This window comes from Temnothorax americanus, unplaced genomic scaffold, assembly GCF_048541705.1.
Source record: "Temnothorax americanus isolate GAGA-0224 unplaced genomic scaffold, ASM4854170v1 Scaffold148, whole genome shotgun sequence".
Lineage (NCBI taxonomy): Eukaryota > Metazoa > Arthropoda > Insecta > Hymenoptera > Formicidae > Temnothorax > Temnothorax americanus.
The window spans coordinates 52,733-78,963 of record NW_027509284.1 but is presented as its reverse complement, the minus strand read 5'-3'; the positions used below and the strand labels follow the sequence as shown (position 1 = coordinate 78,963).

Below are 26,231 nucleotides of genomic sequence, written 5' to 3'. Positions count from 1 at the left end.
GATTGCTTCTTGCACCTTTGGCGAGACTAAATAGCAGCGTTGCTTTAGCGGCGGATGATCTCCTACTTCTATTTTATGTTCGGTTAGGTTGGTCAGACCGGGGTCTCCCGATGGTGCTACTATTTTCCGTAAAAAATTTTTCAGATGTTTTTCCTGATCTTTAGTTAGCTCCGCGAGCCCACAAACGCGGGGGTCCGTTTCTTTCAATTGAAACTGGTAGCGGACACGATGCCTATCCGCAAAATGCATCTCCCCTTTTCCGAAGTCTAGCGCGATACCGAATTTTGTCAAGAAGTCCATCCCCACGATACACGGCACGGCCAAATCCGGCAATATGCCTACCGAGATCTTCCGACTCCGATCCTTTAGATGGATAGAAAGCGAGGCTTCTTTCTGAATCGGGGCTATTTGTCCGTTTGCCATTCGGATGGTTGCGCCCCCCTCTCGCGTGGTTGGGACGCCTAAACTTTTTACTATTTGCATCCCCTCGCGACCGAGGAGCGTCATGTTCGAGCCCGAGTCCACCAACGCTAACAGGGGCCGGCCGCCTATCCGGATTGTAATATACTTCAGCGGGGGGAATTCGTCGGGATCGAGCGTCACGTACGAGTTTTTCTTCCGGGGTATTCGCGGTCCGGGCCTCGTTCTCGATAATTGGGGGCGTAGGGACCCGTCCTACTGACCCGCTTTCGCGTTTCCCGAACACCTAGGGCATGTCCGCGTCGTAAACCCCGGGTTCCCGCACCGGTAGCAATGTTGCCGTCGAGCCGCCCTGCAGGTCCTCGCCCGATGGCCCGTCTGATCGCAGTTCCAACATTTTAAGTTGGAATCATCGGGAACCGATCTCGGTATGGTGGCGTCGGTGGACGCTGCGGCGCTCCAGGCCTCCCCTCTACTTGGGTCTCCCTGAGCCACGGCCTCCCCCGCGGCAACGGTATTCGGGGATCGCGGTTTCCCCTTCGGCGCGTGGTACGCTAAGTCCGGAAAAAGTGACTGTTCCGGTAACAAGGGGGGTCTATACATTTTGTCCGCGAGGAGGGTTCGTTCCGTCCGCGTAGCCAAATCCTCCAACGTGTGAAAATCGCTAAACTCCCACCGTCGAATCGCGAACTGTAGCCGCGGCAATAAGTTCCGGTGGGCTAATGTGAGCTGCTCCGGGAGGGACCACGGAGGGCTCATTCGCGTGAACAAAGACCGTAAGCAGGTCAAATATTCGACCGCCGGCTCGTGTTCTCCCTGCGTTCGTCGCTGTATCTCTTCCCGAAGGGTCGTTAAATAGTCCGGGTCGCCAAATCGACTTCGCCACGCGTGTTCGAAATCCCGCCAATCCCGCCAATTTTCGCTTTCCAATCTTACCCAATATAGCGCGGTACCCGAAAGGAATAGGGGCAAGCACTTAAACAGTTCGGCGTCATCTACGTGAATAATGGAGCGGGCCTCCTTAATCCGTAACAAAAATGCTTCCGCGTCGCTACCGCGTTGTCCGGAGAAGTGGAGGTTCCACTTTCTCATTATATTATAAGCCTCGGCCGCGGATCCGCGCGTATTTCCTCTATCATGGCGCGGCGGGTACTCTATTCGCGGCGGGGGTGCCCGCTGATAAGTTTCCCCCCATGTTTTGTGGGGGTCAGGCGGAAAATTGTACGCCCCCAGACTCACGAAGGGGTCCTCCCTTCCCGTCGCCTTGTCCCTCGGGGTCGCCCCCTGGTCCCCCTGAGGACTAGCGGATTGTATTTCGATGGCCGGCGGGGGTGGGGGTGGAGTCGGTTGGTCGTTCATTTTTTTCCGAATCGACTTTTCCTCAAATCTAGCTAAACGCGCGCGTAAAGTTGGCAAAATTCCGGCCGTGTCCAACCCCCGATCTTCTAAATGTCGCACCGCTTGTTCTTTCGTTAGGCGGTTGATCCACCGAAGAGGCGATTCCAGCAAGTCGTCCTCCCGCATAGGAGTCCTATTCGCCTCCCCTTATGACGTCCACCGAACGCGAAACCGAAGACACCAGCAAGGCCCTTTTCCTTTTCCCAATACGCGGAATTACCAAGCACGTTATTATTCTCCAAGCTTATTATTTGGACGAAGAGGTATGCCAGTCGCAATATTATCGAACGGTATTTACTTTCGCGAAACTTAACCGAAATCAAACCAACACAGTCCCCGAAATCGTAAACAGGCAGGAATTCGACTGAAAAACTCAAGTTCCCGAATACCGGCCGTGCGCGAACCAAAACAAAGTCGAGCGAAGCGGCCTTCACTCGGCACTACACACGGCATTCATGGCACCAAAATTCCAGGGCCACGAAATAATAATTCGAAAATCCGATCGAACATATAACTAACACAAGTGAATCACATAAATCATAGGGGAACACATAAATATAATGATTGCACAAAACAAATTCACTTGCGCACGCTCTCTCTCCCGATTTTCGTTAATTGGTAATTTTCGGGCGAGAGGCCCCACGTTGGGCGCCAAAATTTACGACGACGACGACGATGTCCTCTCGGTCTCGCCGGCCGTGGAGGAGCGCGCCGTCGCTTTCTTCACTATAATCTCTATCAATATTCGCGATACTGCTCTCCGAAACCCCGATGGTAGCTCGACTGAGTATTTTAGAGATGTTATGTTGGGCGCCAGGTGCGATTCCTCGCACCACGATTCACGAGATCGCAGTATTTCTCAGGCGTGGGCTTCTTTGATCAACCGCGGATGGAATAGGAGAGGGAGCGTAGCGCAATCATCACACTCAAATACATAAAACATTAAATTATATTTCGGTTAAGGCAGATAACAAGTGGACGATAGCGAGTTCCACGGCGAACAAGCAGAATTCGAGTACACGCCACGCGTCACCCCACGAGCGCGATACTCATTCCGTCGCTGAGCTGCACGGCAATCCCGATTGAATTCGCACAAAAGTATTCCCCGACATAAGTTGCAGCGAATTCCACCCGGACGGTCAAACGCGAGATGCTAGCAAATAACCAACGCAATCTCCTTAAACAATTACGCAATTTCCCTACGGTCTACCGCGACAACGCTGGGGATCTTCTCTCCCCTCGAAACGCACGAATGGCCCCACCCGTTAACTCGACACAACCGTGGGCCATTAATCCCGATGAAACGCACGTATAACTACTTACAAATGGCATGAACTTAACCGGCAACGATAACTACGAGGCTCTCTCACGCGCGAGAGCCACTTCTCAAAACTACGGCACGGTTAAGCCAACGGCGTTCATGAAATTCCACGCGACGAAATCACCCGCAACGAAATTACGCGAACGAAATTACTCACAACGAAATCATACGCAACGAAGTACACGAAACGATATCACAACGAAATTACATGTACGCTGACTGTCGGCGGCCGTACGTTTTCATCCCCGAGGCGGGCACTCGCGATCACCTCGTCGCACGGGCCCTCCCGCGGTATGGCACTCGATATTCTTTAATTACAGCCGATTTCATACTTTACCGCGGCACAACGCGACTCCCGGGAGGGCCTAGGTATTCTCGCGATCTTACTTCGAGGAAGGCTGAGCAGTGGCCTTACAAATTCCGTCTCGTTCCGGCGGCTCGTCACTCGCTCTTAGGGCTGGATGTTGCCGGGATGGCGGCTCGCTCGACAGTGGCGTTTCCTTGATCCGGCGGGACCACGCAGGGCCCGCGCGCGCCCGCGCGCGCCGGTTTCCCTAGCCTGATCGGTGCTGCGCCCTGGCCTGCCAGCGATCCCTCTAGGCGATCGTCGCGCCCTTCGCGAGCGCCCCTCGTCACTGCGCCCATCCGCCGGCGGTAGTTTTGAAGTCCGCCTATTTGAGACCGGCTGTCCAGGCCGCGTCTCATCGTCCGGTTCCTCGACGGCCAGGCTGGACGGGCCATGGCTCGTCGACCGGGAGCGGTACTCAGCGGTGGTGGCCCCGTTCCTTAACGGGGACCTTCGTCGGGGCGTCCCCCGTATCCGGGCTGCAGTGCTCTCGTGCCATCCGTGACGCCTTGACAGGTCATCTGATCTGCCGGCTGTGGGCCCCAGCGTGACCCGCCCGCCGATCGTACGCCCTCGGAAGCTCCTGGTTGTCCAGCCGTAAGTCCCTCGACGCGGCATAAGCCGTTACACTCGTCGTGACCCTGGCCATCTGCTCCGCACTCCCTCGACCTGTAACGCTCGCAAAAGGTCTTAATCCTAACCTAAAGGCTCGCTCTCCGCCCGCCTCGGGCGGAAGCACCATCCCTGACGCCTCCCTCGGCCGAGCTCCCATCTGGGGTAAGGGACGCGACTTTTGTCACGTCACAACATATTTTTTGATACTAAGTAATTTATTTTCTGGATAAAAGTGAATATTTTCTAATTTCAAAGTAATGGTATCTTTGTACTCAAGTACATAGTACATACTCAAGTACATAATTATTTACCAATTATAAAGAAATATACTCTTTGTTTTCAAACACCAACGCTTTGATTCACGTTAACATTCTCTCAGATCAAGTAAATGATTTTGTAGTTAAATTTTTCAAAAACCAAAGTTATTATTTTATTTATTCAAAATAATATTTATTTTCATCAAGTAAATATATATGCCTAAAATATTTAATTATATACAGATATTTTCATAGATGAATTGCTTGAATCAAAGAAATATTTATTAAAACAATATATATTTCGTTATTGTGTGTGTGTGAAAGTAAATATTTGTTTGTTTTTAGTATCCCAGTATTACTAAATTGGTGTTCTTGATATTTTCTTGGAAGTAAAAAAATTTGTTAGATTTTAATAAAAGTAAATAAATTTCAAGATAATATATTTAAATATATTTACATAATATATTACTTAATAAATCATATATTTACTTAAATCAAGTAAACTTTTTTTTCGGTGTGTCTATTGCCTAGCATTGTGCAAGGGGCTTAACAATTAATATGGCCATACGCGCATACTTTGGTGACGTAAACTTTATACATAAAAAATTGTGCGTGAGCAAACAATCCATGCGCGAACAAACTGCGAATTACTCGCATTTAGTTTATTTATCGTGCAAAAATCTCATACATTATCAGGCCTAATTCTAACACTTAGCACAATCCACTATTACTATTTGCATTTTATTTTGTTAATTACATTATTTTCAGTAATGTTTTGTTATATAAAATACACTGGAGAGTCGGCATATAAAATCATCGAGAGTGACAAAATACATAATTTTCAGACTCCTGTAAAAAAAGAAAAATTATATAAAGTCAAGTGTGGCAATAAATACCGGGAGGCAGCCATAGCTTTCGTTGAAGGTAAAGTATATGTCTTTAGCCACTAACGTAACCACTCCCTTCTCCCTTATTTGCGCAAATCTGTGATAATCTATATCTGTACTATTATTATAAAGAGGCAGAGTTTGTCGGTTTGATTGTTTGTCCTCGATGATCTCGGAAACTAATGGACCGAATTTTTACCAAACGTATCTGAAATAGGGGTAGAATTTCCCGGGGAGTGCTATAGGGTGTATAGTTTTTCGTTACCGATCTTCTGAAAACCGGTTTTTCTAATTTCTTCAATTTTTCGGGAAATAATTGACCGAATCTTAAAGAATTGTATATAAAACAGGGGTAGAATTTCCTAATAAAGGTTACCGATTTCTGTCTAAAAAAATCTACGTAATTGTTCTGATTTTTGCAAATTTTAAGATATCGAGTTAATTTTTTTTATGGATAGAATATTATTTATATTGAATTTCGAGAATCGGTGAAAGGGTTGCCGATTTTTGCTTAAAAAGTGTGTAAGTTATACATGTCATTTGTCATCTTATATAGAGTATCATTAAAAGAAGGTTGTTTTGAATTTGGCAAGGATCGGTGGAGGGGGTTACCGATTTCTGCTTGAAAAGTGTATAAGTTATACATGTAATTTTATATAGAGTATCATTAAAGGAAGGTATAAAGTGTATAATTTTTTGTTACTGATCTTTTTGGAAACCGGTATCAGAAGTTTTTCAAATTTTTCGGGAAGTAATTGATCAAATTTTAAAGAATTGTATATAAAACAGGGGTAGAATTTCCCGGGGAGTGCTATAAACTTTGTAGTTTTTTATTACCGATCATTTTGGAAACAAGTATCTTTTTGTAAATCGGTTACAAAATTTTTCCAATTTTTTAGGATATAATTGAGTGAATCTTAAAGAATTGTATACGACGGAATTGAACTTCAGTTAATAAAAAAAGTAATATTTTTTAATTTATAGCATTTTAGAGAGAGAGAGAGAGAGAGAGAGAGATGGAGAGAGAGGGAGGGAGGGAGAGGGAGGGAAGGAGGGAGAGAGAGAGGGAGGGAGGGAGAGAGAGAGGGAGGGAGAGAGACTATTTGAGTGTTTTATTACATATGTCCTCTGGGGCGAAGCCCGGGTAACCAGCTAGTTAATTATATTTACAGAAACGTTAGAGGATTTGCAACGGAGAATAGAAAAAGAGAGGCCGAAAGTTCTGCTATCGTCACTTTTATTCTCTGCATCTGAAATAACCGACGAGGACGAAAAAATTAAAAAGCAAAAACAGAAGGTTATTGACAAAAACCAATTGTTAAAAGAAAAGTTAACTGCTCTAAAAGCTTGTACAGAAACGGAGGTAAGTACATTCTCACAAATACGTGTATAAATTTATTTTTGATTATGCACCCAGATAGCCAAATGCAAAATTAGCTCCTTCTAATAATATTATATTTTTTTAAACCAGTTGCGTAGTTTTTTGTTATATTTTTGAAAATGATAATCGTAGAGTAATAAATAAGTTGTCATTTGATAGCTTATATAGTTTCATTTTCCCTCTAAAGTCTCTAAAGTCTCTAAAAGGGGTTACCGATTTTTATCTTAACAAATCTCCATGATTGCTATAATTTTTGTTATATCTTCGGAACTAATAATTGAGTAATAAATAAGTTGTCATTCGATAGCTTATAGAGTCCTATTTTCTTTCTAAAGTCTCTAAGGTTAGGTTAGGTGAAAGGGTGTGGTCATCTAGTGAAAGTCTCTAAAGTCTTCAAAAAGAGTTACCGATTTATATTTATATTTATTGTAGCTATAAAGGGTTTCTTTTTTTTTAATTTTTAAATTTGTTGAAAAATGTTTATTTTCGCTGCAACTTCCGCAAATTTTGAGATATTGAGATGAATTTTTTTTTTATTTTAATAACCAATTTTCTTAAGTATATTAAATTTTCAATGAGTCAGAGAGACCTTATTAAAGTACCGGTATTGAATTTGGCGTCAATCGTTGAATGAGTTACCGATTTATGTCTTTAAAAAAGTGAAGTTACACATTTTTTTATACAGAATAACAGAAAACACAGAAAAAGAAGGTAATTTTATACAGAATAACATTAAGGAGGTTGGTTAGTTCTCCGTGTGGGGAGGCAGCGCGCGGCAGGGAAAAAGCATATAGGTTGGATTTTCGTCGCGTGAAATAAACGAATTTTAGCAAATAAATATGTGGAATGCATTTAATTGCTGTTTCTTAAGGTTTAAAAAGAGTTGTTTGTACAATTGAAACCCAAATACGTTATTATCCACATTGAAATGTGGAAATAATAAATGTGGTCCTGTTTTATTTTTACAATTTCTTGATAACTATAAAGACAAGTCATTTCAGTCTTCGAGAAAGTTCTTACTAAATATGTAAAGAGTTATTTGCACCTATTTTCACTAAATTCTTATCATTTTTAATATGCTTTCGAGAGTTACATTACAGGTTAGGTAACATTTTTGCTGTGTCGCCCGTGTATAAAAGAGAGACAAGAGTATAACTTCAATAATTAATTACTCGACAATTATGCAGACAATTGTTTTCAACTTTGGCATGGACGACAGATTCCCATAGACAAATATTCTCCACAAATTTGAACTAATTCTTATCAAATTGATTTGATTAACCACCCTCCTTACAAAAAAATTGGCATTTACTTTGGCGAGAATCGGGAAAGGGGTTACCAATTTTTATAGAATTTGTTTATATTTGAAATTTTGTAATATTTTTTTTAACTATACAGAATGTAATTAAACTGGCGATAAATATTTTAATGATAAATGCTTTGTAACATTTTAAGACAAAAATTTTAATATAAAAATGCCGAGGTTATAATAGTTTTTAAACACTCAAAAAAATGTTTTGCAAGTGTAGAATATTGTTTGCCACATATAGAATTTATAACAGCAACATTCTAGTAATATCTTCTGGAAAATTTAGGTCCCATTACCAAATGTTTATCACTGCATTGGATAAATATGAGTTTCGATACTATAATACAGCTTGAACGATCTTTGTGAGAAATATAGCTGCCGATTATATTTTTGTAGCTGCAACTAAATTAATTGTATACTTTTTTAACGTACCTATCCAATGGCTGCGTTTTAGCAGAAAAAGCAGCTTTGCAATTATAAGATTCTTTAATATGATTAATTTATACATTTAACACGTAACACAAAACACAAAACAACTTCACAATTAGAATACGTGCTAATAAATCAGTCTCGGGCGTGGATCGGCATCTCGCCGTTATCCACCGTCGTCGTCTCCGCCACCCAGCCGTCGAGTTTTCCCTCGAACGAAGGCTGTGTTCCGATATTCACTGCAATGCACTGCCAGTACTGGCAGTATGTATCGTGATGAGATGCGTTACTTATTTTCAAAATTGGAGTTTTTCTGGTTAATACGATTTTTTTTGTTTAATTTTTATATAGTTTTTTTGGTTAAAATGGTGACATAAGAACTTGTCAACGTTTTTCAATTTTAATTTTCTTCTTTCCCAGATCAACTCCCACTAAATCGAAGTAAATCCCTCATGTGCCCGATATATTTGTTCAGGCGTCTTCCATTCAGGATATGTCCGCCCCCTACCCCGCTCAGAGCCTGGCTTATGACTGGCGTCTGTGCGTATACAATATTTTTTCGAAATAAAGCCACCGATGAAAAAATTTGCGAAGATTGTCTACTCGGTAAATACCAACCGGTTAGACAGGAATTCGAAGGCGTACTGTGGCATTTCGTGCAGTACGGACCGCGAACAGATTTCCAAACGTGTGCAGACTGTAATAAAACACTAGTCGATTATTGCCCGGCAAGCGAGTGCTCTGAGTGTACGATCATCGAAGATGTTTTCGAAACATACATCCTGAATGAACAAGCAGAATACCATAATTCTGACCGCCCCATAAGAATTCTAATTGACCAGATCCTCTGGTGATCGGAATCCGAGCCGCGAATAACCCCTGTCGCAGATATGTCAGTCTCAGAGTGTAGGGGAAACCGGGGCTAAGCCGACAGCGGGGCGAACTTGACACTAGGCTTTTTGCTAATTTAAATCTATCGTAGAAACTTGCCTTTGCTACTGTAAATGCGTCTTTATGTGCCAGTATTATCAACGGAATTTGGTAACATTCTGAGTTATAGTGTAATTTTTAACGCGACATAAGTGTTTTTGATAGTAAAAAGTAATTTTTCTGATCTCTCGAAAATGTCTACTCTTTCATCCGATAATAATTTTGGCATATTTTCAAAATTTATATATTTTTGGAGTAACAAAAGTAAAAAACGACGTTCGGAGCTAAGTCGACACGACGCCACCGGGGCAAAGACGACACTAACCTAAAGTGACATTATCGCAAAAAAGGTCACTGTTTCGTCCGATTCCGATGACGATTTAAGGAACAACTGTTGCGTGTGTTCGGAAAACATTTCATTAGCTTCTAATAACAAGCAATGCATCTTATGCAACCGTATGGCTCATGACTTATGTGTGCGCACATCTGATCGCGAGTTTACGTGTATAAATTGTTTTTCAGACAGTTCAGAAAAAGATATTCCGACTTTTTGTTTCTAATACACAATGTCTTTTAATTTGATAAACAATGTATTTTTATTTTTAAACAATAAAAAAATAAGTTCCAGATCAAATTGTGTCGATCAAACAAAGGGTTGAGTTTGCCTCGGCGGGGTGTCGAGTTCGCCCCGTCATTTTTCAATTCAAAAATTTGTCTTCGCGTCACTTTTCCTGGCGGTAAAACAAAGTGACGTACAGCAAAACTTCCTGAATCAATTTTGTACCTGAAGAAACACTTTAAATATATATTATGGAGAGAATTTGCAAAAAATTTTAATTAAATATTAAAAATTGCCTTTGAAAAAATAGTGTTGGCTTAGCCCCGGTCTCCCCTACCTATTTATCACTTCTCGCTCGTATCGATTTGTTCGTTCCTTTGGTTCTTCGGTGTCATTTTTTGGGTGCATTTTCATTGTACGCTGTCCTATGCCACCACTTTTCGATGGCACCCACCAAGTGCAGCATAGGCTGCGATGCTGTGCGCCGAGGAACGACTCCATTCTACCTCCTCGATTCGATCGAAAATGCTCTGGATATTTTTGGAACGGTAAATAGGTACACTCTAAGACTGACATATCTGTAATCAGCTTGACGAGTTGTTTCGTTTGGTACTTACTTTGCCATTTGCCTATGGATACTTGTTCTCTTTTGATTAAATTTTTAAAAAACGTTTTCTCTAAATTGATATTTTTTAAATTGTGCCGGTCTTCTTGCAAGGTAGCGATACAATTGTGGATTTATTATTGCGGTTATTTTATGTTATTCCAATTATGATTACCGTCAGTTATTGACATTACGAGTTTTGTTATGTGTAAATATGATTAATTATACGAAGTTGTAATTACATTTATGTACATTATGTAGTCTACAAAGAATAAGATATATATTTGTAAATTTGCAAGTGTATTTAATCATACTTCATACTATTATACAGGGTGCCCCACAATTGTTGGTACTTTTTTCATATTTAGATAGAGCGAGCCAAACTGAGTCGAAAAGTCATGTACCATTTTGCAATTTTCGCAATAGTTGACGAGTTATTAATGATTAAAAATCGACGTATTAGCCCGCCCTCCGCCAAATCCAAGCGCGCGGCGAGATGCGGCCGCCCCGCGGTCGGCGCGCGGGCAGTTGTTTACTACAAGCGGCGCGTAACGCCGGGCCTCTGTCCTATAAGCGATGATAGTTTCTCGCCTTTTTTAAATAGAAATAAAATTTTTTAACAACATAGAAAATTTTTTTGTGCGTACGTATGTACATATGTGTGCACATGCATACACCAGGAAAATATCAATTCTACTGCTTAAAAAAACGATTACTCAATTTACCTTTTTTTTTAGTAAGTAACGGTTGTCTTTAAGCAAGAATATTTTCTTGATAATAGTCTTAAAATGTACAAATTTTAGAAAGAGTCTTTATTATGTACTCGAAAGAAGAATTTATACTCCTTCAAAGAACATAATAAAATTTTATCAAAGAAAAGTCAAAATAATAAATAAAATAATATGAGGACCCTCGAGATTAAAATAGGAGAAGGCTATGAGGGTCAGACGCAGATCACAATGCGTAATATCAGAAATAAGTGATTTATTCGTCGTTTTGATACATTACATCGATCCGTACGTTTCGGCTCAGTTTTGAGCCATCTAGGCTTCAGCGGTATAATAGTTACAGAAATTAAGTTACACGTTCTCCGTACCGTATGGTGAGTTTACTGATTCAAAGTATTAGAAACATAGACCAATTGACCCATATCTGTAAATTTGTTCAATTAATGTTGAGATATTAAAAAGATCCCTTAGGAAACTCACCATTTGGTCTAAAAAACGTGGAATACAGAGCCATGTATACATAATGAATACTCTCTGGCTGAGAAGACTTGACGATCTTTATCGACACGACACATGCACAGCAATGATATGAAAGGTCTTGCAAGAAGAGGCATGTCGTAGGTCAACACACCGGCGAGGATTATAACAAAGCACGATTTGACACCGTCTCAAAATGACACGGTTTTCTTGCATCATGCATATGTCACGGTTTTGAGCAAATTGTAATCCATGCTCATGAACTTTGGTCGTTGGCAAATCGGCGTTTTACTATTGGAACATGCAATATTGTGACAGTGTCAAATCGTGCTTTGTTATAATCCTCGCCGGTGTGTTGACCTACGACATGCCTCTTCTTGCAAGACCTTCCATATTATTGTGTGTCGTGTCGACAAGATCGTCAAGTCTTCTCGCAGAGAGTAGATATTCATTATGTACGCATGGCTCTGTATTCCATGTTTTTCAGACCGAATGGTGAGTTTCCTAAAAGATCTTTTTAATATCTCAACATTAATTAAACAAATTTACAGATATGGATCAATTGGTCTATGTTTCTGATACTTTGAATCAGTAAACTCACCATACGGTACGGAGAACGTGTAACTTAACTTCTGTAACTACTGCTGAAGATGGCTCAAAGCTGAGCCGAAACGTACGGATCGATGTAATGTATCAAAACGACGAATAAATCAGTTATTTCTGATATTACGCACTGTGATCTGCGTCTGATCCTCATAGCCTTGACTTCTCCTATCAAAATAATTAGCAAATTGAATTTTTGTTTTAATTTTGTATTCTTAACTGAAGAACTGAATAATTAGAATGTAGAATATTATTTATTTTAAGTAATATTATCAAGAAAACATTTTTTGTAAAGATCATCGTTACTTAAAAGAAGAGAAAACTGAGTAATTGGTTTTCTTAGCACTAAAATGATATTTTTTTACGTGTGCGTATACGGCACGCCATTTTACTATTTAATATCATTATAAAAATTCTATCAAATTAAATCGATACTTAAAGAAAAGAAATTATTATTATGTCTAGACATACTTATAATTTATCGAATTATTATTAAGCTATAATTGAAAATGCAGAATTACAATTATGTCTAGACAAAATATTAATTCTGAATTTATTTTACGTTATGACATAAAAAATTTTTGGGAATTAAAATTATGTACATAATTGTAATTCCCGAATTTTACTTATGTACGCAATTTTAATACTTGAATTTCTATTATGTACAACACAATCGTAATTCTGGAATTACTTTTTTTCTTTTGGTAAGTAACGGGGTTCTTTAAGAAAGAATATTTTCTTGATAATAATCTTAAAATGTATTCATTACAAATTTTAGAAAAAGTCTTTATTATGTACTGGAAAAAAGAATTTATACTCCTTCAAAAAACATTATACTATTTTATCAAAGAAAAGTCAAAATAATAAGCAAATCAAATTTTTGTTTTAATTTTATATTTTTAATTGAATAGTTAAACAATTAGAATTTAGAATATTATTTGTTTTAAGTAAAGAGAGTGATGAGTGTATTTTAAGATTATTATAAAAATGAAATATTCTTTGCGAAGATGCGACCGTTAAAAGAAGGGAAATGGAGTAATTGGTTTTCTTAGCACTGGAATGATATTTTTTGAGCACTTCGAACAGTTCTTGCATTAAAATATTTTTATAAAGTGGATTAAACCTACTGGGGACACTACTTAAAAAAAAATGCGCCATGCTATCTACCGCAAGGTGGTGTGGAAATGATAGCGCTCTATCATTTTCTTGCCACAGAAAAAAAAATTATTTTTTGGCTCGCGATCTTATATCGCGATTGCTATTCATGCACAATTCACGCGCAAAAAATATCATTCCAGTACTAAGAAAACCAATTACTCCATTTCCCTTCTTTTAACGGTCATCTTCGCAAAGAATATTTTATTTTTATAATAATCTTAAAATACACTCATCACTCTCTTTACTTAAAACAAATAATATTCTAAATTCTAATTGTTTAACTATTCAATTAAAAATATAAAATTAAAACAAAAATTTGATTTGCTTATTATTTTGACTTTTCTTTGATAAAATGGTATAATGTTTTTTGAAGGAGTATAAATTCTTTTTTCCAGTACATGATAAAGACTTTCTCTAAAATTTGTGATGAATACATTTTAAAATTATTATCAAGAAAATATTCTTTCTTAAAGAACCCCGTTACTTACCAAAAGAAAAAAAGTAATTCCAGAATTACGATTGTGTGTACATAATAGAAATTCAAGTATTAAAATTGCGTACATAAGTAAAATTCAGGAATTACAATTATGTACATACTTTTAATTCCCGAAAATTGTTTATGTCATAACGTAAAATAAATTCAGAATTAATATTTTTTCTAGACATAATTGTAATTCTGCATTTTCAATTATAGCTTAATAATAATTCGATAAATTATAAGTATGTCTAGACATAATAATAATTTCTTTTCTTTAAGTATCAATTTAATTTGATAGAATTTTTATGATGATATTAAATAGTAAAATGGCGTGCCGTATACGCACACGTAAAAAAATATCATTCTAGTGCTAAGAAAACCAATTACTCAGTTTTCTCTTCTTTTAAGTAACGATGATCTTTACAAAAAATGTTTTCTTGATAATATTACTTAAAATAAATAATATTCTACATTCTAATTATTCAATTCTTCAGTTAAGAATACAAAATTAAAACAAAAATTCAATTTGCTAATTATTTTGATAGGAGAAGTCAAGGCTATGAGGGTCAGACGCAGATCACAGTGCGTAATATCAGAAATAACTGATTTATTCGTCGTTTTGATACATTACATCGATCCGTACGTTTCGGCTCAGCTTTGAGCCATCTTCAGCAGTAGTTACAAAAGTTTAATTACACGTTCTCCGTACCGTATGGTGAGTTTACTTCAAAGTATCAGAAACATAGACCAATTAATCCATATCTGTAAATTTGTTTAAAATTAATGTTGAGATATTAAAAAAAGATCCCTTAGGAAACTCACCATTCGGTCTGAAAAACGTGGAATACAGAGCCATGCGTACATAATGAATATCTACTCTCTGCGAGAAGACTTGACGATCTTGTCGACGACACACAATAATATGAAAGGTCTTGCAAGAAGAGGCATGTCGTAGGTCAACACACCGGCGAGGATTATAACAAAGCACGATTTGACACCGTCACAATATTGCATGTACCAATAGTAAAACCCCGATTTGCCAACGACCAAAGTTCATGAGCATGGATTACAATTTGCTCAAAACCGTGACATATGCATGATGCAAAAAATCCGTGTCATTTTGAGACGGTGTCAAATCGTGCTTTGTTATAATCCTCGCCGGTGTGTTGACCTACGACATGCCTCTTCTTGCAAGACCTTTCATATCATTGCTGTGCATGTGTCGTGTCGATAAAGATCGTCAAATTTTCTCGCAGAGAGTATTCATTATGTATACATGGCTCTGTATTCCACGTTTTTCAGACCGAATGGTGAGTTTCCTAAGGGATCTTTTTAATATCTCAACATTAATTGAACAAATTTACAGATATGGATCAATTGGTCTATGTTTCTGATACTTTGAATCAGTAAACTCACCATACGGTACGGAGAACGTGTAACTTAATTTCTGTAACTATTATACCGCTGAAGCCTAGATGGCTCAAAACTGAGCCGAAACGTACGGATCGATGTAATGTATCAAAACGACGAATAAATCACTTATTTCTGATATTACGCACTGTGATCTGCGTCTGACCCTCATAGCCTTCTCCTATTTTAATTTCGAGGGTCCTCATATTATTTTATTTATTATTTTGACTTTTCTTGGATAAAATTTTATTATGTTCTTTGAAGAAGTATAAATTCTTCTTTCGAGTACATAATAAAGACTCTTTCTAAAATTTGTACATTTTAAGACTAATATCAAGAAAATATTCTTGCTTAAAGACAACCGTTACTTACTAAAAAAAAAAGGTAAATTGAGTAATCGCTTTTTTAAGCAGTAGAATTGATATTTTCCTGGTGTATGCATGTGCACACATATGTACATACGTACGCACAAAAAAATTTTCTATGTTGTTAGAAAATTTTATTTCTATTTAAAAAAGGTGAGAAACTATATCATCGCTTAGGACAGGGGCCCGGCGTTACGCGCCGCTTGTAGTAAACAACTGCCCGCGCGTCGACCGCGGGGCGGCCGCATCTCGCCGCGCGCTTGGATTTGGCGGTGGGCGGGCTAATACGTCGATTTTTAATCATTAATAACTCGTCAACTATTGCGAAAACTGTAAAATGGTACATGACTTTTCGACTCAGTTTGGCTCGCTCTATCTAAATATGAAAATAGTACCAACAATTGTGGGGCACCCTGTATAAAACCCGACTGTTTGTCTGTCTGTCTGTCCGTCCGTTTGTCCACGAACTACTCATTCGTTAGTGGACCAAATTTTTACCAAAAGTATATGAAACAGGGGTAGAATTTATGATATAAACTGATTTTCCTACTCAGAAAAATGCGAAGTATTCTCGCTATTTGTAGAATAAATTTCAATCTATACTTTTCTTTTATATGATTCACGCTTGTTGAAGTATAAAAAATTGTAATTTGTACATGTAAAATGTGTATAATGTATGTGAGGTACTTGAGACAAATTGAATACCTGACATTTGCGAAATATAGTTTCGTCTGTCAGATTCTCCGTCCAAATTTCTATTAGATTTGTTAACAGAACTTTCCACGACTCGTTTTCCTTTGTAAAACAGATCATGTGATCTTTTTCGTTTAAATTTAATATTATTTTTCTGGTTAATAATGGTAATTGGTTGTTTAACAACTGCAAATAATTTCTGCTTAATATGATTTTTCTGGTTCATTTTTAATGTAATTTTTTCGGTTAATAATGGTGATTGGTTGTATGTTCCACGAGTGAGAATATTTTGTTTTTTTTTCAAAGTAAATATGTATTCACATGTAGCACATATCACAATAGCGTAAGTAACATACACACATACATCTGAATATAAAATCTGAAGTTACTTAATTTGATATTGAAGTAGAATGCTGGTTACTAATTAGTAACTTAATATTTTACTATATTATGTTCAAAGTTTTCTTATTCCTGTTTAGCTTTTATTTTATTTTATTTTTCGGGATTTTAATTTATTTTAGCTGGCAAACTAACTATTTTAACTGGAAAGACAGTTTTTCAGATAAAACGTCAGATGGAGAGTTTCCTCCAATTATGTCATTATGTGTTGATATAGTTATTTTTTTTTTAAATTAAGTTTTTCATCCGATTTTATATGCGCAAATATTATATTTGTATCGATACTTTGTTCTATATGTAATCAATATGTCACACTTGGTTATCTGGGCACATATTACTACTATTGATACAGAACATCTATTAATGTCACTTTATTCTTCTAGAAAATATTGTTTCGATAAGTAAAAGTGATTAGTTAAATGTATTTTCGCGATGGATCCGACAAAAAACAAGAAAGTTTATAAGCTTATTCTCTCATCATCATATGAGTCTACACAAGTTTGCAAGAGAACACGTGATAGATGGCGTAATAAAGCCAAAAAGGCAAAAAAAGAAAGTAATGTCGTGTTGAATGCGTCAGGTGACGAAGAAAGTAATGTCCCCCATGAAAATGTTTCAAGCTGTCAACCGGGAACGTCAAATTCTGCAGATAATTTCATTTTTCCTGCTGTGTCGGAGAATGAAGTACCAACCATTGGTTTTCCACTGAACGAGGGATATGATTTCCTTTTCGACACATTGTCGAATGCTTCTACTGACGATCGTAATTATATGTTACTGGACGAGAATCTAAACGAAGATTCCATTGAACAAATAGCCGATAACCTATCTTTGAGCGAAAGCCAATCCGAAAATAATGAAAGTGAATCGACTTCAGCAGATGAAGACGATTCCCAAGACGGATCCCAGGACGAATCCCAAGATGAATCCAATCTGCATTTCAATATCGATAAGATGCATGGTACCACCGTGATGTTTCCCGAATCTCATCTTACGGTATCGGATGTATTGCTAATGATAGAAACATATGCAGTGACAAAAAATCTCACGCGCCAAAATCAAGATGACTTGATAGATCTCGTTAAGATTGTAGCTGGTCCTGATTTTGAATGCTGGAATGCAACTCATTATGCAAGAGGAAAAGTTTTTAATCCACCTCGCGATAAAATGACATTACATTTCTATTGCGAAACTAAGAATTGCTACCAACTGATAGCCTCGAAAAGTTTGGCTGAAAAAATGTGCCGTGTGCGAACTGAATGTGTATCTTGTAAGAAGCAGTATACACTTTCGTCAGAAAGTTCGAATCAATTTCTGTCTATTGATGTAAAATATCAACTGAAGATGATGCTGAGTGATGCAAGTATGCAATCAGATTTATTGGAAACCATTGAATCAATAAAACAAACACCAAATGATGGATTAATACGCGAAATATATGACAGTCGTCTGTACCAGAAAGTCCAACAACTCTTACCGGGAGCTTTAACTTATAATGTAAACACAGATGGCGCTCCAATGTTTAAGAGTTCAAGTCGTAGCTTCTGGCCAATCCAACTTCACATTAATGAATTGAGTCCTCGCGTTCGATTTCGTAACGTCATACTTGGTGGACTATTTGTAACTTCTAAAGAGCCGAAGCCTGAATTCATGAAGATATATTTATCAATTTTCATCGATCAGGCTAAAGATCTAATGAATAATGGAGTAAATTTTACACATCGATTGACCGGAAAGAAAATTAACTATAAATTTTACTGTCTTCTACTATGCATGGACTCAGTAGCTCGTCCAGTTGTACAGTTTCGCGTACAGTTCAACGGACATTACGGATGTAGTTGGTGCTATGCGTATGGATTTTATGATGGTAGTGCAATGCGATATCCAATGTGTCGCATCGATCCAAAATTAAGATCACACGAAAGTCACTTACAAGACGTTGACAAGGTTGAAAGAATTTATCGCGCCGGCTTAACGATAAACGGTGTAAAAGGTCGATCGGAACTGCTGCGGATGAATCATTTTAATTGCGTTTGGGGTCTCCCCATAGATTACATGCACGGTGTATTACTAGGTGTGACCAAACAATTATGGAGCATATGGACTACAGCCTCAAGGAATTGTTATTTAAAGCCAAGTGATAGAGAGGAAATAAATAACCGTCGATCAAAAATTAAGCGACCGCATGAAATTCAGAGACTGGTAAGGCCGATAAAAGATGCACCAAAGTGGAAAGCATCGGAATGGGAATCTTGGCTGTTATTTGACAGTGTACCATGCCTACAAGGGATACTCAACGACGAATGTTTTGAATCTTATATTTTGTTTGTTCGAAGCGTTAACACCCTGCTGAAAAGCGAGATCAGCGAAGCAGAGCTTCGAAAATGCGAATGTGATCTGCTTCAATTTGTGGGAGAGTGTGAAATTCTGTATGGAGAGAAAGTAATGACATTCAATCTGCATTCAATGCTGCACCTATGTGAATCGGTTAGACAAAGTGGGCCGCTATGGGCAAGTTCAACATTTCCTTTTGAAAATGGAATTTTTTATTTCAAACGCCACATCAATGCGCCTCACGGTGTAAGCCATCAAATTGCAAATTTAGTATTAAAAAAACAATTTATTAAATCAAATATCAACGATGCTTCAACGGTGCCTGCTTGTCGTAATTACTGTCATAATTTATTTAAACCAAATCGTCTGGTAAACTGCGTGAAAAGTGATAATGGTGTGACACTGATCGGTACAGGCCGACACGACAAAAAGATTCAAACAGTGATGATGAATCACCTAGATGGAGTACAGATACCGGTTAAAGTATTTAATCGATGTATTTACAAGGAAATCGTGTTGCGCAGTACCTCATACATTCGTCCACAAAAAATAGATGATACTGTAGTACAAATAAAATCAAAGAAAATAATTAAAATTCACAGCTTTGTACTTGTCAACAATACATGTTACCTATACGGTCGTGAAATGTTAATAACTCCGTGGATGTTTAAGGGAAGAGTACAATTGGACCATTTGTTTGAAGTACAAGACACAGAAGGGGATGTACTAGTTGTTAACGCCGAAAATGTTCAATGCAAAGTAATACACTTTTCTACCGGAATCAAAGACTACATCGCCTTCTTTCCCAAAAATTTGGGAATGTAGAAGATCAATTCCTGTACATTAAAGCGTTTTGTAAAAATAATTTTTGAATGATTTTTTTATGTACTTTGAAGTCGTGTTGAATAAAACAAGGTCCGTTATTTTTAACAATACAATAATGGATTTATTTTTGCATACACACAAAAACAATCTTTGGCAGGCAACAATGGAAAATGAAAACAAAAAAGATGGAAGTAAAGAAAAGGAAAGTTTATGTTTTGAAAGAGACACAGAAGAGAAACGAGAGCAAATAAACAGTCACAAAAAAACATCACAACAGCAAGGTGATTTGCTAAAAAAGAGAAAGAGGCATAGAGAAGAAGATAATGAAGAAGAAAAAGGAAATAAGGTCAGTTACATTAATACAATTTTTAATAATTGTGCAGCGTTTAAGGGGGAAACCTGGTTTAGGAAGCTTAAAAATGCATGACTTTTAGAAAATTTTTTTCAGCTATAATAAAACCAATCTCTTCCAAATTTTAAGGGCGTTTTTATTACTTATTTCAACTGAATAAAATAATTTTTTTATTAAAAAATATTGACATCTTTGTTTTAAAAATGGAGTCATGTTGGTAGTGCCAAGCCGTGCAGTTGTTCCACTGTGTACACTATAGCGATTGTAATTTTTGTTTTAAACCAATAAATCATCAATTTTTTTCTTTAATTTTATGTAATTACCTTCTAGTTAAACCAAAAAAATTAAAAAAAAGCAAAAATTGAATAATTTATACGACTTGGAAAGAAAGTTACGATTTTCACGAAAAAATTTCGACGTTTTCTTCCAATAAAATTAGTCTAATTTAACTTTTTTCAAAAACATTTTAGTTTAACTAATAGAGGTACTAATTTATAAAATAAGCCCAGAAACAGTTCAATCGATTTATTAGATTTTTCTCTATCGTGTACACAAACTAAAAAAAAATGTTTTTACTAATAAAGAGTGGGAATGTAAAAAAATAGTGATAATTGAAAAAAATGTAAAAATGCTGTCACCTCATAACCATATTTTCTAATATAAACAGTTGTATAGGTTATATGTACGAAATGAAATGTTCCCACTCTTCAGAATACGTGCACAAACAATAATGTACCGTTGAAACTGAGATTGAAAACCTGTAAAAAAAATGTGGGCTTCGAAGAAATTGTGTAAAATTTTTTCCACAAAAATATACACGCAGGCTGATGTTATTTCGTTAGACAAAGACAGATAGAGGAAAAACAAAATTAGAAATGTTGACATTAAAGTTTGCGGAACAGATGTATATTTGTTCCACGCATGACTTTCTCGAGGCTGTAACTCGAAAAGTACTTTGAATTTCGGCCTAAAATTTTAAAAGGATATTCTCAGATAGTGCTACTATCGATTAAGACAACTTCTTGAAATTCGATTTTTTAGACCCTATAAACCAGGTTTTTCCCCTTAAGATATCAACCTGAAATTGAGCACATAACGTATATTCCAGAAAGGTGATAAAAGAATAAAAGTTTTAAAAGATAGTAAAATTAAGAAAAAGTTGAAGGAGGGCATAGCGCAACTGAATCAATCGGAGGTACGTTAGAACTGTAACAAATTGTAAAAACTTCATTAGACGAGAATTTATACTATCGCTGCAAATATTCTCTTCATTTACAACTTTATGTTAACTTTTCAGATATCTTCATCAGAAGACATCTCAAAAGATTCTAAAGTGAGTAGCAAATTGTAATTGTTATCATCTTATTGTTAGTTCAAACAGGACCTGCTTTCATCAAATCATGTTTTCTGTAGATTTCGGACAGTGTTGCGACACCCCATACAGCGTCTCCGATAAAAAGCGTCGAACTGTCGTCAAATAATTCGTTTACGACAGATGAATACCCGGAAGAATTTCAAGTTTTAAAGTCCCCTTTGGTTGAGGTTTCCTTGGATAGTTCATTAATGCTACCTCCGAACAGTGAATCTCAAACAAAAGATGCGACTCCGCCGAATGAGGCATCAAATTTTGATAAATTGGTCCCTCCTCAGTCGGAGCCGGAGCCGGAATCTGCCGGGCTTTCAAGCATGACTCACTCAGGTTCATCGAATTCGAATAATAATAACAAGGTGTGAAGGCAGAATTACTATCTATTTTTATCTACTGTGAAGTTATTAAGTCACAATTTGCAATGTCCTTTAAAAAAATCTATTATATCCTCAGCATGCAAAACATTCTAAAAAGAAGAAATCGCATCTTACAAAGAAGCACGCCCGTAAAACAAATGTAAGTGAATGCAACTGAGAAGAAACCCTTGAAATTGTAGAAACTTGCTACTGTTTTATCATAACACATTTTCCACCATCATAAAACTTCTTAATAAAGCGGAAAGTTATGAGGAAGCAATATGCAAATATCTGAGTTGGTGCAGGGGTTTCTTTTTTCATTTGTGTCTTATTCTGAATACTGTTAGATGAGGATAAAAATGTATATATCAAAAATAAAAAAATATCGTATTTATAGGATAAATCGCGCTCAAAGAAGATAGAAAAAGTGGATATTGCTGATTGCCTGCAAAAGCTAAATGAAAAAGTTGAAAAATTAACAAATAAATTTGAAGAATCGGAACAGTCACGTACAAAATTTGAAGCATCAATATTGAAATCCCTCAGCACGATAGAGAGCAACTGGAAGCAGCTACAGAGTAAGTATTTTTTGTTACCTGATAATGGTGAATATTCCAGTCTCTATCCATGCTATTAAAGAAAAATATATTACTAAAAATATATGGATAACAATGGCTTTGAGAGTCTCGAACACGGTTGTTAATGCGTGTTAATAAAAATACTTTAATTTTGTGATAATGTCATTAAAAATATCATTAAAAAAGTATTTGTAATTGTGAAAAAACTTTCAGTCATAATATTTTTGTCGTTAAAGATATTAAACGTCCTGATTTATCAGGTCAATAAAAGTAGTTTACTTCCAAAATTGTGAAACAAAATTCTTTGTACATGACTCCGTGTTATTACATAATAAATATGTATAAAAGTAGGGGAGACCGGGGCTAAACCGCCAACGGGGTTGAACCGCCAAATCAAATATCTCGGAACCTGGTATATTGTGCGAACTCGCTATTAACATTGTAAACGCTGCTTATGGTACCCATGTGACCAACGGAGTTTCGGCAGGTTACCTGCCGTGTTATGATTTTTACGAGGGCAAACGTGTTTTTGTGGTGAAAAGTGAAATTATCTGCGCGTGGAAATTTTGTAATATCTGCAATAATATTTGCTTTCCAAATCTTGAGGTATGTGATTATAAATGCATGCTGATTATAAAGAGTAATGCATGCTGAACACGAATCCAGTGTAGATTTCTATTATTTCATGGGCAATCAAACCTGAAACTGATTTATCCCGGGAGGGGGATGGCAGTTCAACCCCGGCATTTTTGAGATTTCTATTTTTCCACCGTTGTCGTTTTTGGTCTATACCAGTTAAACAAAGCAACATAGATAAAAATTTCCTATATAAATTTTGTAACTAAAGGTTTACTCTTTACAGTGGTGTACCACATTTAACTAAAATTATTTATTTTGTTGTTAAAAATTGGCACCGAAAAAAACTGGCGGTTTAACTCCGGCCTCCCCTAATTTCAAAAATTACAGGTGCTCGTACAGCAGCAGGTGACAATAACAAAAACGTACATCTTGATGACATTAATAAACCTCCGCTCCCGGGATTTATCCGTAAAGATGGCAATGAAGAAAAGGTAAGCCAAAGTATATTAAATTAACAGTTTGGTTGGATAATGTAGTTAGGCTGCAAATGTTATTTCCGCATTAACATGTGGTTTACATTCGCTTCTCTTCAAAATGCCAACGCATTTTTGCAAAAAAAGAATATTCTGAAACTGCTATCTTTCGCATGCTCTTAACTTCCGGCTGCTTCATGTCAGCCTATAAAAAAAAGTTTATTACATGGTGTTTTAAAGAATTTATTTTGAAAATAACAGGTACACTGTGGCCAGAATATTTGGATTTGTAAGATGACTTATGACAATGCCGTCTTTAATGCACGTTCAGACGGGATGTTCGTAAAAAATATGGCTCTCGCTATTTTTGGGGATAAGGAACTGAAAGAATCGAGCGTAACAGGTGCACCATCCAATCGCACCAAGAGTGATCCGAAGCCCTCGCTGAATCCCACAAAGGCACTTGCTGTTCGCGGTAAGTATCCATTTTTATATTGCATTAATAATCAAGTTAATTTAATCGTTCATCTCTATGTGACATCGGCTTAGGGGAGCACTTTTTATTGACTTGTAGTCTTAAAAATTAATGATGCCACGAAACTTTTGTGGAAGCAATAAAAGAAAAGTTGCCAAATGTTCGGAAACAAATTATTTTTTTAATTAATATATTTACACGGGTTTTTTATATTTATTTATATATTTACACGGACGTTTAAAATATTGGATTACTATCTTTTTCTAAAAAGGAGATGTGAAGTTTATTGTTGTCGCTTTTCCGCGATGCCGATTGGTTCTCTTGCTGCGCTTACTTCATTTGCAGCTGTCATTGTATATTTTGACAGTTGTGTATAATAGGGTTAATAGTGAAATGTTAAAGATAAATAGCACGCGCGTAGCGCGCGTATGTAGTGTCTAGTGTATTTAAATAACGTGTAGAAAAGTTATTTTTTTAAACACCACCGAACAACCACTCTCGTGTGATTTCCATAGCGCTATTTTTATGTCGTACTCACGCGATCACGTATTTTTTAGCCTTTTCTTAGGGTGACCTGCATGTAGGTCACACCCCAAATTGTTAATCCAATGTTTTAAAAGGCATATATTTTTCTTAAAAAATTTTAAACAGATTGATGCACTTCGTAAAATTTAGCGTTTACCCCAAGATATGTACCCCCAAAAAAATAATTTAATTATACTTTTTGTTACTGTGTGTGTCGGTTGGTGTTCCATATGATATAACCTTCATAGAAGTAAATATATTTTACAGATATATTCAGGTACTTTTTGGAGTCATATCGTCGCTATGATAAGGACAAGATTGAAGAGTTGGTAGGGGATTACCAAACGTTTATAAGACAAAAAATCTCTGACATGAACAGAGTCACCAAACGCGTCGTGAAAACGACAAGTAAGTTAATAGGTTTATAATTTTTTGTAGACAACAATAGGACGAGCTAACCACGACTTACTCCCAAGTCATGATTTAAGCCTATTCTACAATTGCATAAACGTAGGGTTGTAGGATTAGGAGTAGTGGTGTAGTAGTGGAGTAGTAGTGGAGTAGGAGTAGTAGGATGTTGTACAACGGATCAATCTACAATAGAGTAAAAATACCGTTATAAACTTGATTACAGCAACCTGCAAACAGAGTGCAGTTTTTTGTTCCAAACTTGGAGCAGTACTTTCTTCGATAAAAACGGTAAAAACAAAAAACACTACAATAAAAAAAGAATTTCCAACTTGAAATCTTGAGAGTTGTTTTCACGTGTATTTCGATAAAAAGAATGATGGCGGCGTGGTCACGTGAATTACAGCACTCTGGTTAGTTGGCTCATATGTTTACATCTGGCGTAGTCGTGAAAGATGAAGTTCAACCATCTTCCACAACACGCTCTACAACCGGAAGTACCGCTTTACAACCACGCCTTACAAAACTCTTACAACTATTTACGACCACGTTTATGCAATTGTAGAATAGCCTTTATTTCTAGTAAAAATTTAGTTTGATAAAAATTTAAAATTTGGAAACAATATAAAAAGTAAGTTAAAGGCTTATGTGTGTTGTAGACAAAAAAGGACCAAAAAATAAGAGCGCACCTCCAGATAACTGTGACAAAAATCGTAGCAACAGCAACAGCAGCAGCAACAGCAGCAGTAGCAGTTCTAGCAATGACAACAGCGATGACAACAGCGATGACTGATTTGTCATTTTCCCCTTTTTCCCCTTTTTCACGTTACATTTCTTTTTTTTTACCGATAATATATCGTACTCACATTTCTTTACTGCTGTGTACTCGGACTTGCCGCTATCATCGGTTACGCTTCTTTATAAGATTTGTGTTTCATTATTATTTCGCTGAACTAATCGAACTTTGTGAGTCGGGTTGAGTCAGCAAATCGAATACGCTATAAGTGATTTTCGTATAAAAATTATTAAATGTATTTGACAATTTAACAATTTATTTATCACGATAGAATAAATAGATATTACAAAATCATTAAACAGTAATGCATATTTATTTAAAAATTATTATAATATTGTTAAAAATTATAAGTATTAATTTTAATATATTTATTTGATGTAAAAACTGTGTGTGT

At 36.9% G+C, this 26,231-nt stretch overlaps 1 protein-coding gene across 2 annotated transcripts; it reads left to right on the top strand.

The window, feature by feature from the left end:
• The first annotated feature begins 4,874 nt into the window (after positions 1-4,874).
• LOC143894914 (uncharacterized) lies at positions 4,875-26,027 on the top strand. Of its 2 annotated transcripts, XM_077401593.1 has the most exons (12): positions 4,875-5,281; positions 6,417-6,607; positions 20,084-20,272; positions 21,387-21,473; positions 21,576-21,611; positions 21,692-22,006; positions 22,101-22,163; positions 22,401-22,581; positions 23,548-23,651; positions 23,895-24,108; positions 24,901-25,041; positions 25,701-26,027. In XM_077401593.1, exons 1-12 carry the CDS (start codon positions 5,128-5,130, stop codon positions 25,832-25,834), a joined length of 1,809 nt encoding a protein of 602 aa, XP_077257719.1. In that variant the 5' UTR covers positions 4,875-5,127; the 3' UTR covers positions 25,835-26,027. The 2 variants fall into 2 exon arrangements, with proteins under 2 accessions (XP_077257719.1, XP_077257718.1); XM_077401592.1 differs by lacking the exons at positions 4,875-5,281; positions 20,084-20,272; positions 21,387-21,473; ... (6 more) ...; positions 24,901-25,041; positions 25,701-26,027 and adding an exon at positions 17,151-19,946 and having other exon boundaries at positions 6,495-6,607.
• The last annotated feature ends 204 nt before the right edge of the window (positions 26,028-26,231 follow it).